Raw genomic sequence first — 18,231 nt, 5'->3', positions numbered from 1 at the left:
TACTATCAGAAGTGAAGGATCAACCTTTACGTTTCTTTAAGAAAGAAGCTTTAACTGACAGATTTGGGTGCTAATGCAGTATCATATTGGCAAGAGAAAAAAGTTTTAAGGAAGGTTGGAAATACTGTGAAAACCCACTGTGAACCCCCAGATACAACTGGATATAGAGCTGCAATCAATGGTAACAGCAGTCAGATAAAGAAAACATCAGAAATCTTTCACAGAAAATAGCAACAAGTTAAGGTCTTACCACTTCTCCCTGCACCATTCAGCCCAACATTGGCACATTCAGGTCAAATGCATGATCATTGGTCCAGCCCCAGGAAGGAAGCACAGGATTGAAAGAGAGAAAGGCAAAGGTTAGGAAGGAAGAAGACCAGAGAGCAGGAACCAATTCCAGAAGCAGAGCAAATTCTAATGTTTGAAGTACTGTGGTGTGTGCAGGCAATTGCAGAGCCCAGGACACGTTGCTGTGCCCACAGATACAAACTCCAACTCAAGCTGAAGTTCACCCCCAAAGGCATCAGAATGGGAGCTCACACTGTATTTTTTGTGGGGCTACCTGAAAGAGGGTGGGTGACAAGGAAAAGTGGATGAAACTTACAGCAGGCTTGATAGGTCTGAAGACTTCTTTTTTCTCTTCAGGCTTTTTAGGTGCACTTTCATGACGCTGGGATGGCGAACCCTCTGATTTGGATGATGCTGCATGTGTCAAGACCCCAAAAGGAACAGAGAACAAAACAGATTAAGCAGGGAGCTAAAATACGTTTTCTTACTTCACTTTGGAGTGGGGAAGAGAGGTGAGAAGGCCAGCAGGCACTGCCTGACTGCAAGACGTTAAGTTTTACTGGTTCGTCATTACATTGTCCCTGAAGGACTATACAAAAAAACATCATAAGCTGTGATCTGTACAGCTGACCTACGACTGAGGCTGAAGTAAACTGTCACACAGTTGTAAATCAAAGCAGGTAATTCGAGTGTGGCCACAAGCTAGAAAACCTGCATGAGCATCCAATGTACACCAGCTGAGACCTATCTGTAGCAGTCTGCACCCCTTCAGCAACCACCAAAGTGAGAGGCAGCAAACACCAAAAGGTGCCCTTGCACATAGGAGGAAGGGAGCTATGAGAGCATAGAGATTGGGCTGTTTGTGCATGGGAAAATGCAGCAGTGACCGAACATGAATCAGAGAACACTGAAACACTTTCACATCAACTTCTGCACCCACTGTATTGCCCAAGCAAGGACATACAGCCAAGGTGAGTACTAGAAGCTAACCCATCTTTGATACTGCATACTCAAAGGTCTTACCCAGTGAGGGTTATCATCATTCATTACTGAGTGTTGCACGACTTAAATTTAGAAACACAACATAACAAGGGGTCGAGGAAGGACTTACATCTCATCCGGAACCGCTCTCCAGACCCACTCTGAGAGCCGGGGTGGGAGCCAGGCTGTGAGCCAGAGTTGCTTGAACCTGAAGAACTGCCACTGCCTGGCCTTGGTACGAGCTTCTCCACCCTCTCCCACAGCAGACGAGGCTCTATATTGCTGTATCAGGGGAGAGAGGAAAGTCTTTGTCAAAACACTTCAGTTTCAGATTCCCGTTTCTAAACTCAGACATCACCCTTCCTCAGTGTTTTGCTAGTAACTCATCTGAAAGAGCACTTAAACACTGAGCTGAGGGCATTAGTGATGCTGCAGAACCCAAGCAGTGGCTCCCTTTGAAATACCTATTACCTTATTTAGGATGGTAAAAAAACCCAAAACTTTAGGTGGGTGTAAGCTATTATTTTTACTTGGAACTGGCTACCTGCCATTCTTACATATCTAACCTAAAGTGGACAGTTCTCTCAGCCTGCATGCAGCAGGTTTCAAATTGGCTCAGAAGTACCCTGGCCGACCAAGCACTAGCCAAAAAAGCCACCACTGCCTGTCCATCTAAAATATCCTTATCCCATCCAGTGAGCCAATTCAGGGGTGGCCTGTCCACAGTGCTCTGCTGAGCTTTGGAGCCAGCCCCTTTCCCAGCTCCTGACCTCAGATGCTCTGTGTCAGAGCTCACGGATGCTTCTCCCCCTCCTAAAGTCTGGTTCTGGCTGAGAGGCCAGTAAGTTTCTGAGATGAGTTTGCTTCAGATGTTACAAACACTTCTGCTGCCAGTAATCCCCACAAGTATGCCCAAGATAACCTGCTGCACCAAAAGGCAACATGTTCATGAATGGCCACATTTTTTCAGTAATCTTAAATATATTTTGAAATTACTGCAAAAGCTACAGGGCAGGCAACTCGAAGGAAAAGAGGGAAGAGGAAATTTTGCCATTGTTTGTTGGCACGTGATACACCAAGGGAAATTAATATTAATCATTACTGAAATGGGATCCAAATTCATCTTCCTTTCATATCCAACAGACAATGCCAAAAGCTCTCTGAAAATGCCTGGCTTTCCATGAGCCTTTTCCTTCCAATGCAGGAAAGGCAAGGACATGTTGGGCTTACAAACCTCGTGGAGTTTCTTTGACCTGCTTGGTTATTTTGCTGCCCACTGCCCTGCAGTGGAGAATCACGGCGGGACAGGACTGGCGATCGGGACGTTGTTCTCACAGGTACCTTTGGAGAAAAAGGGTTGTATTAAAAACCATGAAGAGGATGATCAAACCTCTTCTGCTACAGAATATATTCTTAAGATTTTAACAACACTTATTCTAGTATCAATGACCAAAAGCAATAAACAAACACCCACAAAATCACGAGCCTTAGTTGGGATGCTGTTCAAATTTTGAAGAGAACTCGAAGTTTAGGCTTAACATTAAGTAGTGTTGAATAGTTACCACACGAACACATACACACCCCGCTACCCTCCAACTACTCAAGACATTTAAAAAGAATATGGCATTTGGACTGAAGCAGGGGAGGCACAAAGCAATTTGCTGAAACAGCATGAGAATTAGGGGAATAAGCTCAGGGGAACCAAACAAATGCCCGGGAATGGATCAGCAGAAGGCAAAGACTGGTGGGGGAGCAAGAATATACTCAGAAGAAGCAAATCCCAGTGGATGGGAAGGGGGGGTGGGAGGGAGAGAGGAGGAGGAAATATATTGAATGTTTCTTTTTTGTTCAGTTCCACCTCAATTTTAAATATGTGTATGATTCATAGTTTGGGTTGATACCAGATGAAGAAGAAAATTAACTCTGAGCAATAACCTCAGGGATATTTTTAATTCTTTCCCGAATATAGTAATGATTTGTTAACTTTGCATAATAAATTGTCTCTCTGAAATAGCGGCATTCTGTAAATCATTGCCAATTTTATACGAAGCTTCAATATTGTACTTAAGGTTGGTTGACATTAACCCAGTGACTGAACACCTACATTATGATCTGCCTTCCAAAATACTTTTACTAATGTTGGCACAAGGGCATGGTCTTCCCAGTGCCCAGGGTATCACATCCTTAAAAAAAATAATTAATAATAAAAAAAATAGCACACATCTGTCTTTCTACTCCTTACCCTTGGAGGCACCTCGTCACTGTCTGATCTAGCCCAAGCCTTTTGGGTGGGGTCGGGTACCTCCGACTTAGAGTCAGAACTCTGATTTAGCACTTCACTGCGTGAAGGTGGATATGGGTCCTGGGAACGAAGATGGTGATGAGCAAATTTGGGAGAAGGGTCACTGAAGGAATGGGATCGCGAGACAGGGGAAACATTGTTCTTGAGAGATGCCAGATGGGACCACTGTACCTTACAAGAAAACAAAACATAAAACATTCAATGCGCTCAGTATAACTGGCTTTCCAATTAACACAGAATAAAGGCAGGTGGGGTGGGCAAGACAAATTGGTTATGGCATTAGGTAAGCGTGGGGTGGAATCAATGCACTTAAAAGCAAGGCAAGCGCCCAAAGAACATAACAGACTGAAAATACAGCACATATGCATTTTTTGTGAGATATGCTCTCCACATACACATACACTGGTGCCCAGAAGAAAAGGCAACCTAATATCTGCCCCATGAGCCTGAGTCCAAAGGCCACTCAAGACAGAAGTTGCCTGCTGTTCCCCAGTCTTCAGTGGGCTTTGGTCAGGTCTCATGGCAGCACTGGTGGGCTGGGAAATTTGAAGTGGATAGCCAATTGAAGAAATGTACAAAATTAAAGAATGCTGTAAAATGTGCAAGCTGACAGACATTTACGTTACCTAATACATTTGGGAACTAGATACAGTTCCAAACTTTTGGAGAAAGACCAGAACACAAAAGCCTTTATTCCTTTACAGTCATTGCAATACATATAAAAACCCCATAATATATATTGTATATAGTATACATATGTACAATGCATATTATACTTACACCATATATGTACCATATACTGTACATATATATATTTATACATAAACTAAGCACACATGTACACACACACATATTCAATTACACATACTAAGAAGGCACAACAGTGACTGCAGAGTTAGAACTCTGTTGGGATTTCCACTGAAATTCACATTGGCCCTTCAGCCTACTCCTTGTGCATAAATCTGCATTTCAGAGTTAACTTCTGAAACTAAGGAGGAGGAAAGGTCATAAGTGAGGAACACACTGTTTTCACACCTGATAATTAAGCAAAGCTTCGCTTTCAACCCCAATTTCAGTAGGCTGGTTGTATTTGTTTTTATATGATTATTATTTCCTCAATTTTAATACACACAGCTGTTGAAGAGCCTGATTATCCTTAATATGAGTGGAAGACCCAGACTGTAAAAGTAACTGGCACAGAGAGCATGAAGATACAAGTCCAATATTTTGAAACAGTCATAGAGGTTTGAATAAAAGCCAGGAATTAATGAGTAAGAGATGAAGTTCTGTCCTGATTTCTCCCACTCTCCCGTCTGCTCAAATTCTCCTGTTGCCCAAAAGGGCTGCAATACCTAGTCACAATCAGGGACGGTTTTAGCTTGCACTGTCATCAACAGATTTAATTTGGGAAAAGAAAATTCTGCACGGAAACAGAGGAACTGAATGCAGAACTGTACTGTTTAATTTAGCATATCTAAATCACTTAGAATTTATTGGCTATGTCTAAGTTTTAGACAAAAGTTGCTTTTTAAATTCATGCTGTAATTCCTATGAGATATGGATACCAAGATCTGGAGGCTCTTCTTTAGAAAACAACAGAATGATGCCAACCACACAGCTCAATGGTTTCAACCTCTTTTTGATTTTCCAGGGGTGGTACAGAGCTCTATTTAGCAACTATAAGCCTCCTGACAACAAACTTGCTTTTCTTAGTCATGTTTTGTAAATCTCTTTGAAGCAGAGCTCATACTATTAAAAACCACTTGTTTACTTAGCTTTTTCCGCAAGAATTTAAAAAACTAAGCCAGCTCACTTCTTTCCTGTGCATCCTCTTTGGTAGTAAGCATCTTGCACAGATCAAATTCTGAACTGTAAAAGTGTACTGCAACTGTCACCAGTGTTTAGCCCACCATTTCTCTGTTCTAATCTAATATTGAAAAAACCCACACCAAACCCACAAATCTACCAGTTTATCAATAAAATAAGCAAAAATAGATAAAGAGCAAATCTACTGAAAAAACTGCTCTGCACAACAGTGCTACCCTTCACATAAGACTTGCCAAGATCTGCAAATCTGAATGAAACGTGTTGGGACTTCTGCATTTCCTCCAGGCTCACTGAGATTTTCCTGGGCACTTACCTGGGGCTCCATCGGCCGCTGCAGGGCAGGCTGAGCAGGTTCTGTGTTTCCATTGGAAAAGGACTCTGATCTTGAAGGCACTGGTGGCTCCAACACTTTGCCCATCTGTTTAGACTGTGCTTCGGGGGAGCCCTGATTAGTTTTTCTAAATCTTTCCTCCACCTAAACCAAAGTAAATGGAGGTTAAGCCTAGAGTCAGTAAAAGCAATTACAGTAGAAAATACTACCACCTTCCCTTTACTATAAAGAAACCAAATACACTTGGGGCTTGGCAGGATTTTTTCCCTACCGCTTTCACCAGCAATATAAAACACAGAGTGAACTGCACCAAAGCAGCAAGTAAGCCAATATGGAAAATCTATACTAGGAAAGAGGTTACAGCAGGCAGTAAGATGTGAAGTGATATGATGAAAGACCATTATGAGGCTTCTTTCTGCCTAGACTATTTACAGTACTTTCCTCAGAGACAAAAGGATATAACATGAAAACAGAAACAACTTTACAATATAGAAGTATATTTCTCATTGCCCTCCCTTACTGTAGTTACTCGCCTTACTCTACCAATGTTATTTAATTATCTCCTCTCCTGTGCTTGTCTCTTTGGCATTGCAAGAAGAGATAGGATATGCTTCTCTACATGGTAATACCGGAGGCTGTTTAGCTTTAGGTACGAAACTGTAGGACTGGTCATCCTCTCTCTTATCAGATAGTCCCAAAACAACCTCACAGACTGCAGAGAACAGCCCCAGCAGCTTGTTTCTGGTTCTCAGGGACGTGTAGAAGTAATCATACACTAACCTAGAGAGCTTTTTGAGGGGAAGACTAAATCAGAAAGTGCTCAGTCCTCAAAAGAACATCAAAGTGACGTCCTCGCACAGAAACATCGCCTCTTCCAAGGCCACAGCATTGTCAACGAAGTGAGAGGTAAGAAGAGAGGCAGAAAGGAAATACCATTCCATTTCCTAAGACAGTCTCTTGCTGGAATCAGGGCAGCATGTGTTTCTGCCACGGGAGCTGCTGCTGAGGAACACTGAGCTCCCAGCACTTTATCAAAACGTCAAAGAAAGATCAAACTGGGAGCTTGGGCTGATTTCATTTGTTGAGATGCTGCTCACAAGATTCGCTTTAACCCTTGCACCTGGAACACAAAACCAGTATTCGGGTGGTTTCCTAATTGTTCCCTAGCAATGATGGCCTGAAGAGACTGGCTGTTCATACACCCATGTCAGAAGACAGAGGAAAGTCTCCAGGACTCCTTAGCTGGGATGCTTTACAAACCCAACCTGCCTCTGCTTTCCAAAATTTGAGGACAGTAACAGTTTGCCTATGGGAACAAGCAGACAAGCTTCTTCCAGCTCTACACAAAATATATCACGTCTGGGGACACGCAACAATAATGGAGGCAAGCATCTTTACCATACAATCATTTTCACCACCATGTTCAACCTCAGAGCTATCTCTTTAAAGTTTAAAAAACAGGCCAGGCTCCTTGTTATGAATAGAACACGGAAAAGCCCCAAGTCTTTCTGTCTGAAGGAAAAGGCTTTCATGTCTCTAGCTGTAGATGATAGGACATTTTCTCCACAAAGCACACAAACTGCACAAGCCCTAAGTCCTTAAAAGTAGACAACAGGAGGGAAGGAGAACACCAGTGCATCCCTGGATAGGAACAGGCCCAGTCATTCAACTGTCTGGATGAGAAAGCAGTATTAAGCCTCATTTCATGCTCTAATCTCCCCCGTTTCCCACAGCCAATCTTAGAAGTCATTTTCCTTATATCCCCCGTTGCCACTGGAATGGGAAAAAAAAAAAAAACCACTCTAATCCCCATTAGACTTTGCCAGAACAGGAAAGTTAGCCCACTTTGGCTTATCATCCTGATGGTCAGCATCTCTGTAGATGGAGACTTTCTCTGGGGAGCAGTATACCTGAAAGTATGAGGCACAGAATACTTGCTCCAACTCCAATGTCAAGAATGACATTAGAGTTAATGTCTGCTTTTAGGATTAACTGGTGTTGCTCTTACTGCCAGGCACCAAGATATCACGGCTATACTTCTACCACACATACACAGCAATCTCTGGGAAGATCTGACTACTAACACAATTTTTCTGTGCCTTCGCCTTACTCCTTCGAGCTAGAGTAATTATAAAAGAAAAAGACCACAACAGAAAAATAACTGAGTCAGTGGTTCTCCTAAAGGATCTAACACTTTGAATCTTCAGGATTTTCTCTCCTTTTCAATTCTGATAGGAAAATGGGAGACGAGGAACAGATATGGTTCTGCATGCAGCCCCCAGGCTGAGGGATGAAGGAATTGACAGCAGCTCTGCCAAGAAAGATTTGGGGGTACTGGTGCATGAAAAGCTGGACATGAGCTGACAATGGGTGCTTGCAGCCCAGAAAGCCAACCACATCCTGGGCTGCATCAAAAGAAGCGTGGCCAGCAGGTCGAGGGAGGCGATTCTGCCCCTCTACTCTGCCCTGGTGTGACCTCACCTGGAGTACTGCATCCAGCACAGGAAAGACATGGACCTGTTGGAACAAATCCAGAGGAGGGCCATGAAGATGATCAGAGGGCTGGAACACCTCTCCTATGAAGACAGGCTGAGAGAGTTTGGGTTGTTCAGCCTGGAGAAGAGAAGGTTCCAGGGAGACCTTATAGTGGCCTTTCAGTACTTAAAGGGGACTTATAGATGGGGACTTAAAGATGGGGACACACTTTTAGCAGGGCCTGTTGCAATAGGACAAGGTGTAATGGTTTTAAACTGAAAGAGAGTAGATTTAGGCTAGATAGAAGGAAGAAATTTTTTATGGTAAGGGTGGTGAAACCCTGGAACAGGTTTCCCAGAGAGGTGGTAGATGTCTATCCCTGGAAACGTTCAAGATCAGGTTGGACGGGGCTCTGAACAGCCTGATCTAGTTGAAGATGTTGCTGCTTATTGTAGGGGGGTTGGACAAGATGAACCTTAAAGGTTCCTTCCAACCCAAACCATTCTATGATTCTATCCCTTCAAAGCTAGCCTTCAGGTTGGACAGGATGGCTGGACTGGCACTGTGCTTTCACCAAGGCAGGCCAGGAGCAAGGACAGCAGGGCTGGCTCCATGCCTGTACCACCACATACCAGACGAGTCTGAACTTCTTCCAGGAGAGAGAGACGTATCAGATACTTAAGCCTGCAGGAGGAATGGATAAGATAGCACATAGCTGATGAAGAACTTGGACAACAGCACCTACAAGAAAATGAGTTTGTGCTCACCAAGCCCGAACAGCAATACTTCAAAGGCAATGAAGCCCTACTGGACAAAGGTGGACTGAAACCTATTTTATAATGTTCAACAGCCTCAAGGATTTTTTTGTTCTTGTTCCAAAATGTATTTACCTAGCTCCCACATGCCGGTGATGAATGTTATTAAGAGCTTTGACCAGTATTGCCCAGTCTAGTGGTTTGTGGGCAGTATGGTGCTCAAGGGAAACATAAGAATAAGACTGCTGAAAGAGAGCCAAGTATGCATCAAAGAAGCAATTACTTGATTAGCAGTGTTACCCGTGGACCAGTGAAGACAGGGGACCACTCACTGAAACAAACAACACTCTGATGATTTCAGATCGACTTGCGCGTGCCTGAAGTCCAAGAAGGCAGCACCACAGAGTTTCAGAAGAGCAGGATGTGATCTCAGAAGAGATTTCTTAACACCTCAAAAATGAAACTAATGAAATTCAGATTTGTGTCCAAGAGAAGGAAATTTCCAAGAGCATGGGCTAAGGCACCAAATGTGTAAACAGGTGTTGTGTGCAAAGCATCCCTCATAGGTTCATGCCTTCCAGTTGCCTCCCGATTTCTAGTCGCCAGTACCTGCCAGTGACACACATCGCCAACTGCACCAATGCTTCCTGTGAAAACACGTCTGATGAAGTGCAGGTGAGATTAACTTCCTGACATGAGGCCTTCAAAACCAGGTCCTCAGTCTGCAGCCTTCCAGAATTTCTTTCCACCTTTTATACCTCAAAACTCTGAACTCCAAAGACTGCAGCAGAAGTACTCAGAAGCAGTCCTGCCCTTTTTAAGTGATTCTTTGGCCTCCAACTGTACTACAGCAGAACCACAGTGACCACGATGCCAACATGCAGGGGCAGAAGAGCAGGTAGCAGATTCCTGCCCACAAGCAGGACTTACCTCACGCGCTCTTTCAGCAGGCTCATAGTGGGATTTTGGCTCAGGGGTGTGATAGCTTTGTTTATTTCTTTCTTGCTGCTGCTGTTGCTGCTGTTGCTGCTGCTGCTGCTGTTGCTGCTGCCGCCTGTGATCGTGCTGCAGCGACAGGAGGTAGGCTTGCTCCTGCTGCAACTGGCGCTGGAGTCGCTCCGCCTGTCGGTGTTCCTCCATCTCTCGCCATCTGTATTCCTTTGAGAGAATGCGTGAGTAATTCAAGACATGACATTGACTGTATGGTGGATGTGTCCCCATCCATCCCGTTAAAAATGCACCTTTCTGGTTGTTGTTGCTTTTTTAAATTTTTTGTATTTATTTCATTGTTAAAGTGTAGCCAAGAGCTAAGTTAGACCAATATGGCATGTGTCTCGTGTTGGGCAAGTTGAGAGTGTACTGCTAAGCTTGATATGATTGGAGAGTTATGTCAAAATTGATTTTTATTAAAGGAAAAAAAAGAGTTATTTATACTAAATCCGGTGTAAAGTTCATAAAACAATGATTTAGACCAACACTAGGCCATTGTATCCCGGGGTGGATTTACATATCATGTGTGCTTTTGATCTGCAACATAAGCACTCTAGTTCTTCACTGAATGCCAAGGTCTGTTCAGAAACTCGACCACCACACCAGAACTGTTCCACTTTAACATAAAGCCTCCTCTTACCGCCCAGAAAGCAGTGTGACCATACAGCACTTCTCATATGTGCCTGTCAGCCCACAACGCTAGCATAAATGGCCTTTTAATCAAGCTCCTTTGTTGTCATACTGTCAGTGCAGCTGTGCCCGACTGAGGGAAGCCTAGGACTGGCCGGATAAATGGATCCTATAGCTACTGAACAAAACAGATACAGTGCTTTACCAGTAACATGGCCTGCTCCTGGAGCAGCTGCTGCTGTAGAATTTCCAAGTGCCGCTGCTCCTCTTCTAGCTGTCGCCTGATATACTCCTGTCACATAGAAATTACCCAGCAATAAATTTATTCAAAAGGAATGCATCAGAACCCCCTGGGTGGAACACCACACGCTACTTCCCCAGTTCAGCTTTAACGAGAAACGCACTTCAGGATGGATTAGTGCCTGTAGAACAATTTAGGAAGCCCTGCCTCCTGAGCATCGGATTTTGGCCCCTTCCGTTCTGGAATTTGGACTCCTGCAAATGTTGCCAGCACGGGCCAGAGCTCGTTTACGTATTTTGGAAGTGGTTTCAAGAAGCAGCAAAATGCACTTGAAGGTTTTGGAAAGTTAAAACACAGCAAATCTGACTCAACACAGCCAACACAAAGTCACATGCAAGTTGTATTAAACATTAGTTTGTTGCACTGGTGCAATGAACTGTTAGCAACAGCTAGAGCCAGGCGTAGTGTAGGCAGACCTGGAGCAAGCTCCCCCAGAGGGGCTCTGCCAAGCCCAGTTGGGACCTGCCCTGCCATCTCCCCTGCCACCCTCACCAGAAGCTTCTCCTGAGCAGATGCTGCCAGCCTTGCTGAATTATGCGATGGTTATGACACAAACAAACATCCACCAGGAAACAGATATTAGACCAAACTCGCTTGCTTTTGCGATCTAGCCATCTTCTTCACCTGCAGCCTCAACAGGTCGAGACATTTACCCGCTTCTTCGCTTGACCCCCTGGAAGAACTCCAACTCTGAAGCACCAAACCCAAGCTGGTAACATCCTACCATGCAATTAATGGAAGTATGTAACATGTGCATGCGCACACACACAAGCACACGCACACATTTACAGTGTATGCATAAAGAAATTAATGGATCAGTGATACAGTGATGGGAGCTATAGAAAGTCTTGTGACAGACTGATGAGATAACGCTACGCTGTTGTTACGCACATTGGCTGAGCTGTAGCTCGGGTTAATAAAAATTCTAAGAGGGGGCATGTCTTTTCTTCAAAAAAGAAAACAAAAATTCAGAGTGGTTCAGCTTGGCCACATCAATTAACCATTTGTCATTATTGGCACTGTGCGTAATTAGCATTTCAACAGTTTAAAAAGCAGCTGGGGGAATACCCGGTGTCTGCCCAAAAGCAAATTGCTGTGCTGTAATTAGAGATTTTTCCATATATTTATTCCCATTGGTTAGTCTTCTCTCCTTTTGACTCAAAAATCTTTAAAATATACACAAACATAACAAAATTGCCCAGTAACACAATCATCAATGATCTCAAATACAGTGACTTTACGTAAGGAAAAATCAAGGTATATCAGGCCAAAACCAGCATTCCTGAAGTTAATGGGAAATTTACAATCAGCCTCTAGGACAGTAGTTTTGGCCCTTTATTTGGGAATCACTATTTTGCAGTACATGCACAGTAATTATTACCCTGATTATCACCCTGATTAAAGTTTTTAAAGAATTTTAAAACATGCAGATTTCATGCATGGATACAGCAGCTGAATTTCACGGTCTAAAAGGTTTCTCACCTGTATTTTCAATGTATTAAGGGCACACTAACACAACTTAAGAAATACTTGCTGCCTGAACTGGCATACACTACTAGAGCCAACTTTAAATAGACAGAGTAGGAGAGAGAGATTGCTTAATTTAAGTTTTAGGAAGGAAAACTCTCCGCAGCTCAAAGGTTCCGTCTCAAATTCAGAATATTCAGAGTTTACGACGAGCCTCTGACCAATTCTGGGTGCCAGAAGCTGACACACAACAGAGGTGCCCTTCTCTGGGAGGCCTTCTGAACAGGGGCATGTCCTGCAACAGCCGCTGATCCAGCAAGACAAGCCTAGAAATGATTTTCAGCCCCAGTGATGACTTCACCAATTCTGATGGTTTTTAGTCAAGCCCAGGGGCACAAGCTGAATTTAGAATGAGTACTGCAACGAGACTTCTTTTTTTTGAGGGAATATTGAGGCTGCCAGAATTTTCCATAAAGCCCTAAAATCTATGTTAGTGCGTTTGCTGTCAGAGACAACAAAGATGAAAGGATCAGCGTTAGGTTGCCTCTAAGCTGCTTTAGGCTTACTGATTTTTAAAAAATTAAATTAGAATTTAGAAGAAACAAACCTATTGTGCATATATCTGTATCATGGACTCACCTGCTCCCTTTCTACTCTCCTCTTTTCCTCCTCTGCTCTTCTTCTCTCTTCCTCTTCCTTACGCCTCCTCTCCATTTCTTCCAGACGTCTCTTTTCTTCCTGTTCTCTCCGCCTTTGCTCACGCTCTTGTTGCCTTCGAGCTTCCCGTTCTCTTCTTTGTTGCTACAAAAAGGGAAAAGAAACCACAAAGTTTTACTTTTGTTGTTATCAAAGAAAGAGGTGGAGTTGTTGTCTACTGTGAACAGAGGGATTTACCAGGACGGGCAAGCTCTGCAACTGAGTGACAAAACATTTTATGCAAGTGTTCCACCAGGAAACTAACTCATCCCCAGCACATAAATATCCCTAAAAGCAGTCTTGCTTACTCTCTCTGGCTTCTTCATGCACACACACAAAGTCACATACCATATTCCTGACAACTGAGGTGTGGAAGCTCACTGCTGCTCCTCAAGAGAGGATCACACTGAAATCTCAATCTTCGAACAATCGTTGAACTCAAATCTTAATCAGAGTGACAAATTTTCTTGACTGCAAAACATTATCTAAATGTTGCCAGAAGGGAATTATCAGCCACACTGAATTAGCTAAAACTCAAATGACAACTATCTGAGCTTTTGGTAAGCAGCCTCTCTCTTAACACAGTTCATTATCTGCTATGAATTTGGTGGTGTTGGCCCAACAACCAAGCTTGATTTAATGCACTGCCCAAAACTTTGACTAAGAGAGAAGGAAGGCTGACCAACAGCACCTCAGCCCCTCCCAGAACACCAAAAGCACCTGTATGTAAAAGAGGAAAAATAGCTGAGCTAAGCTTTTACACTTACACAGATAAGCTTTCACACAAGGCCCAAGTACAAACTGGTGCTGATAAGTCTGCTGAAAAGAACCTGGAAAACAGTTCTAGAAAGCACGAACTGACTCATTTATGTCTACAGAGCACCACGTATGACTTCAGAGGAGACATTTTAAATGCCCAGACAGTCGTGACCAACTCTTCCTGCACTTCTACAGAAGCATCCAGTTACTCCACCTACCATGAAATCCCAGGCAGCCTCCCACAACTGCCTAAGTGTCAAAAGACCCAGCTGTCTCCCGTTCAACCATCAACTGGGAACATCTCTACAACATTTACTTCCATTATAGATTTCTATAATATGCTAAAAAAATATATAGAAGAAATTTAAACAAAAAAAAGCACACTCAAGTTTAATCCCAAGAACAAAATGAAAACCTACATATGCTATTCCTTTTCACATTTAGGTTAAGGTTAATGCTACCACTGATTTCTGTTGAAGCAATGCTGCCACAGATTTGTCAGCCTTAAGGCACTCCAAGTAGTCTTGCAAGAACACCCAGACTAAGCTTTTATTTGGGCTCACAAATCCAGTTACAGGTGTGCATTTCATAGTTGTGCTCAACTGAGCAAGCAAAGGCCAAGCTATGCTCCCTGGGTTACTTCACGGGTTGAGCTTCCTCTGCTCGTCTCGTTACGCTGCATGACTAGCATGACTACAAAGTAATTGAAAGCCTTTTCCATCTTCTGGAATCGATACTGACATGACAGTGGAGAAGAAACATTGGGAGAAAAAAAGATGGTTAAGAATTAGTAGTACTTAAATAAAACAGGTTGCTTTCTGATTCTCTAGCTAGCTGCAGGTTTGGGAAAGATGCAACTTTCTTGAAGACCACTGTTCAAATACACTCTTATTTGTAAGTTAGTTATTTGTAACTACGATGCCTTCCTTCCTGGCCTATAGCACCATCCTGGGTTCACTACCACCTTGCTGTGCCACAAGACATAAGCTCTTTTTTCCCCCCACATTTTCTGTATCTTTTCAGAAACACAGCTTCCTTACTCTGGCATCTCCTCTCCTAACTAAATGCATCTACCAGCCTTTTCTCTCTTGCTTAAGCAAGCTCTCTTCAATGAACGTAGATATAAAAATAGCAAAAGTGCTGCAAGGCAGCTACGGCACGCGGTGCATTTCATAGGTTTCACTGCTTCCCCTCCTTCATTTTTTAAGCACTGTAAAAGGATTAAGTAGGCACTTTTATTTCTGAGTATACGCATCTGTGTCAAACAATTTCTACATTTAAGTCAATATATTCAGGTGCCTCTTGGCTAATCAAGTCTGACAGGCTCTTTGTTTAAGAAAACTAAGATGTGAAGTACAATAATTCTGTTGCCCTGAGGATGAGAAAGACAGCACGCTGCTGACTGGTTAATACGCACATTTATCAATGCAAACACTTCTTAAATGTATGAAGCCCGTCTGTCTAACAATATTGTGTTGACGTTGTTAAGTGGATATATTGCAGATCTCGGGGTGGCATTATTCTCACTACAAAGAAGATGGGCAGAGCTTAGGCCTTTTGGATGAAACAAATTCATCGCTTCTTAAATCAATGGAGAAGTAGTCAGCAATATTTATAAATAACTGAACTTAATATGAGAAAAATAAGTTACAAATTGACTAGGAGAGCTAATTTCATGAAATAAACAACAATAGCTGTTAAAAGTTGAGATTTTTAAGCAAATCTTGAGTCCGTTTGCTAGCTCAGGATGGACAGTAGGTGTTTATTACCCAGCAAAAGAAAAAGAAGGATTCTCTGCCACCAGTCTGGGTTTAAGTCAAGTCTCCAAAGCACAAATGTGCTATTGTCTACGTGCCAAAGTACACAGAGAGATGGGGTTTCTCGGCATCGCTTCCACCTTTCCGTCAGACACCGCCTCAACCCCTCGCCAGCCGGGTGGGAAGGGAGGCACCTGGCACTGCTGGAGCTCACACAAGCACCCAGAATGATCCACTTATTCCCAACCCTGGCAGTAAGAGTAAAGTTTCACCTCCTCTGCACGTGGCCTTTGAAACCTGAGCATTGAACTACTGGCCACTAACAAAGTGGAATTTACTTTTAACAAGCCCAGGGAAAGGAAACCTACAGTGACAAGCATCTCCTGGGTTCTAGTCTACATCTTGTCAAAGCCATAGCAAAGCAGGTCGGTGGGAAGCTGTTGTTGACCCAAGCTGGCTTCAGAAGCAGCCTTTAGTAGACTTCCAGCATCTATCTGCTGGCACAAGGTCACCTTCCTGACTGCCTCTAGCAACTCTTCCACGAGGACACACCAAAACCCTGGTCACCAAGTTGCCCAGCCTTGCCCAAAGGAGGGGAGAGGGACAGGGAAAACCATTTGTTAAAACCAGTGTCAGTTCTGTATATAAAACTTGGGCTTCCGAATTCAGTAAGGGCGATTGTTAGATATTATAATTCTTATCATGCACTACAAAAAACACCTGAGGTAAAACACTGTTGCCCAATAGAGAGCAGCTATAGATCTGGACTCACTCAAATTATGGATGAATATCCAGATCTTCTTTAGTTGGATATGGTATTACCAACTTTCTTGTACATGTGAGATGAAAAACGTATTTTCAGGGAGCTAACTGTTAACCAGAAGGTAAGGGCAGGAACTCTTTAAAGAAATTTCAGAGATGCCAAAACAGAATTTTGACATAACCCATGCAGCCTCAAATTACTGCATTTCACAAAACCAGCATGTACTAAGCCAACAGTAAAAAAAAAAAAAAAAGGTACAGAAAATACAGTGTTAATACTTTGGATCCTTATCCAGGTTTAGGGTGCACTAATGATGATCTCATTATGAGAGGACAATTGACAGGACAAGGTGTAATGGTTTTAAATTGGAAGAGGGGAGATTTAGATTAGATATTAGGAGGAAATTCTTTACTGTGAGGGTGGTGAGGCACTGGAACAGATTGCCCAGGGAAGCTGTGGATGCCTCATCCCTGGAAGTGTTTAAGACCAGGCTGGATGGGGCTTTGAGCAACCTGGTCTAGTGGGAGGTGTCCCTGCCCATGGCAGGGGGGCTGGAACTCGATGATCTTTAAGGTCCCTTCCAACTCTAACCATTCTATGATTCTATGATTCTATGATAACGCTACCCGAGATCTCCAAATCAGAAGACCATGCAGTAGAGCATGATTTACCAGGAGGGGGCATTGCAACTACACATGCAGTTGGTGTATACCAACGAATTCAGGACCTCTTTCATACAGTGAATCGCTGAAGATAAGTATAGACCCTCTAATTTTATATTCATAAAATATTATTACTCAGTCTTATATTCAGATGAAGGTTGACAAACACATGTATTAATGATTTATTTCACCAAGAATTAGGTAGCCTGGTATCAGCTTAGGAAGAGGATTGGAAAGATTAATAAACAGACCTCTGCTTTGCCCACACTAGAGAGAAAGCAGAACTTCTTACTCAGTACCAACCCAAACTGCAAGCAATTCAAATTAAGTAGATATGAATAATCTCCCCCTCCGCAAAAGAAACAAAACCCTGGCAAAATTGCCTGCAGGTACACCTACATTAGCGTCTTGTTTCAGATCAGGAGTGCTCTTTTGAAGTGAATCATCCAATCGTCTCCACTTACGAGGTTTTGTTTCATATTTTGAAGATGTCTTGGAGTTCCAGCCACTCCTTTTGGATGAAATTAAAAAGGCAGATGCACTCCAACCACAAGCAGGCATGCAGTCTAGACCTCAGCTAATCCAAAGGAACTCCTCCTGTCTTCAAACAGATGGAGTGAAGTCTTTGGGTCCTCAGCACTTTAATTACTGTGCTCCACAAATCTGCTTCTGCTGGACCGTACTACTTGCCAATGGAGCTATAACCCACCACTTCAAAAACATCTATCTTAGGTACTCGTATCAGAGACAGAGACATCATTTAATGTGAACTGTGGAGGTCCACACAGAATGGGATTCCACCATGGCTAATTCTGAATTTCCCAAACCAGACTCAGTTTTGCAAAGTACGAATTCAAATGCCTTTCCATACCCGTCACACTGAGCACTGGTGTCTCCATGTTGCTGAACAGAAACATAGACCCATGTTAGAATTGCCTAGAAGAGCTCAGACTTCTTGTTTTAACCATCTAAACATTTATATGACATACAGCTGATATTTATGCAATTAATCTTTATATGATTTTTTTAAAGGGAGGGGGCGAAGGGGAGGACAAGCAATTCCCTTCCCAAAACGTTTCAAGCAATTTTCTGCACTTTGATCACGCATCGTTTCCACCTTCTAAGAAATGCACAGATTATAATGTTCCTGCTGCACAGATTATAAGGTTCCTGCAACAATGAGTTTTAGAAGTCACCTATATGCCTTTTATAAAGTAATCTTTTTTTCTAATGCTGCTGAGAATTAC

The 18,231-nt window shown here is 43.0% G+C and overlaps 1 protein-coding gene across 23 annotated transcripts in view; it reads right to left on the bottom strand.

Annotated features, from left to right (window-relative positions):
• The window catches only part of MAP4K4 (mitogen-activated protein kinase kinase kinase kinase 4), a 165,579-nt gene that overhangs the window by 24,601 nt on the left and 122,747 nt on the right, over positions 1–18,231 (bottom strand). For 2 of the 23 annotated variants that reach the window (XM_074158770.1, XM_074158812.1), the window contains exons 13-21: positions 12,987–13,148; positions 10,785–10,871; positions 9,890–10,117; positions 5,712–5,873; positions 3,512–3,742; positions 2,504–2,610; positions 1,400–1,551; positions 605–702; positions 251–259 (exon numbers count right to left, since the gene is read on the bottom strand). In XM_074158770.1, the coding sequence (XP_074014871.1) occupies positions 251–259; positions 605–702; positions 1,400–1,551; positions 2,504–2,610; positions 3,512–3,742; positions 5,712–5,873; positions 9,890–10,117; positions 10,785–10,871; positions 12,987–13,148 (1,236 nt within the window). The remainder of the gene's footprint in view (positions 1–250; positions 260–604; positions 703–1,399; positions 1,552–2,503; positions 2,611–3,511; positions 3,743–5,711; positions 5,874–9,889; positions 10,118–10,784; positions 10,872–12,986; positions 13,149–18,231) is intronic. The other 21 variants (XM_074158787.1, XM_074158845.1, XM_074158820.1 and 18 more) reach the window with 16 other exon arrangements.

The sequence above is a fragment of the Numenius arquata genome, chromosome 1, assembly GCF_964106895.1.
Source record: "Numenius arquata chromosome 1, bNumArq3.hap1.1, whole genome shotgun sequence".
Lineage (NCBI taxonomy): Eukaryota > Metazoa > Chordata > Aves > Charadriiformes > Scolopacidae > Numenius > Numenius arquata.
This window is presented reverse-complemented; position numbering and strand designations above follow the sequence as displayed.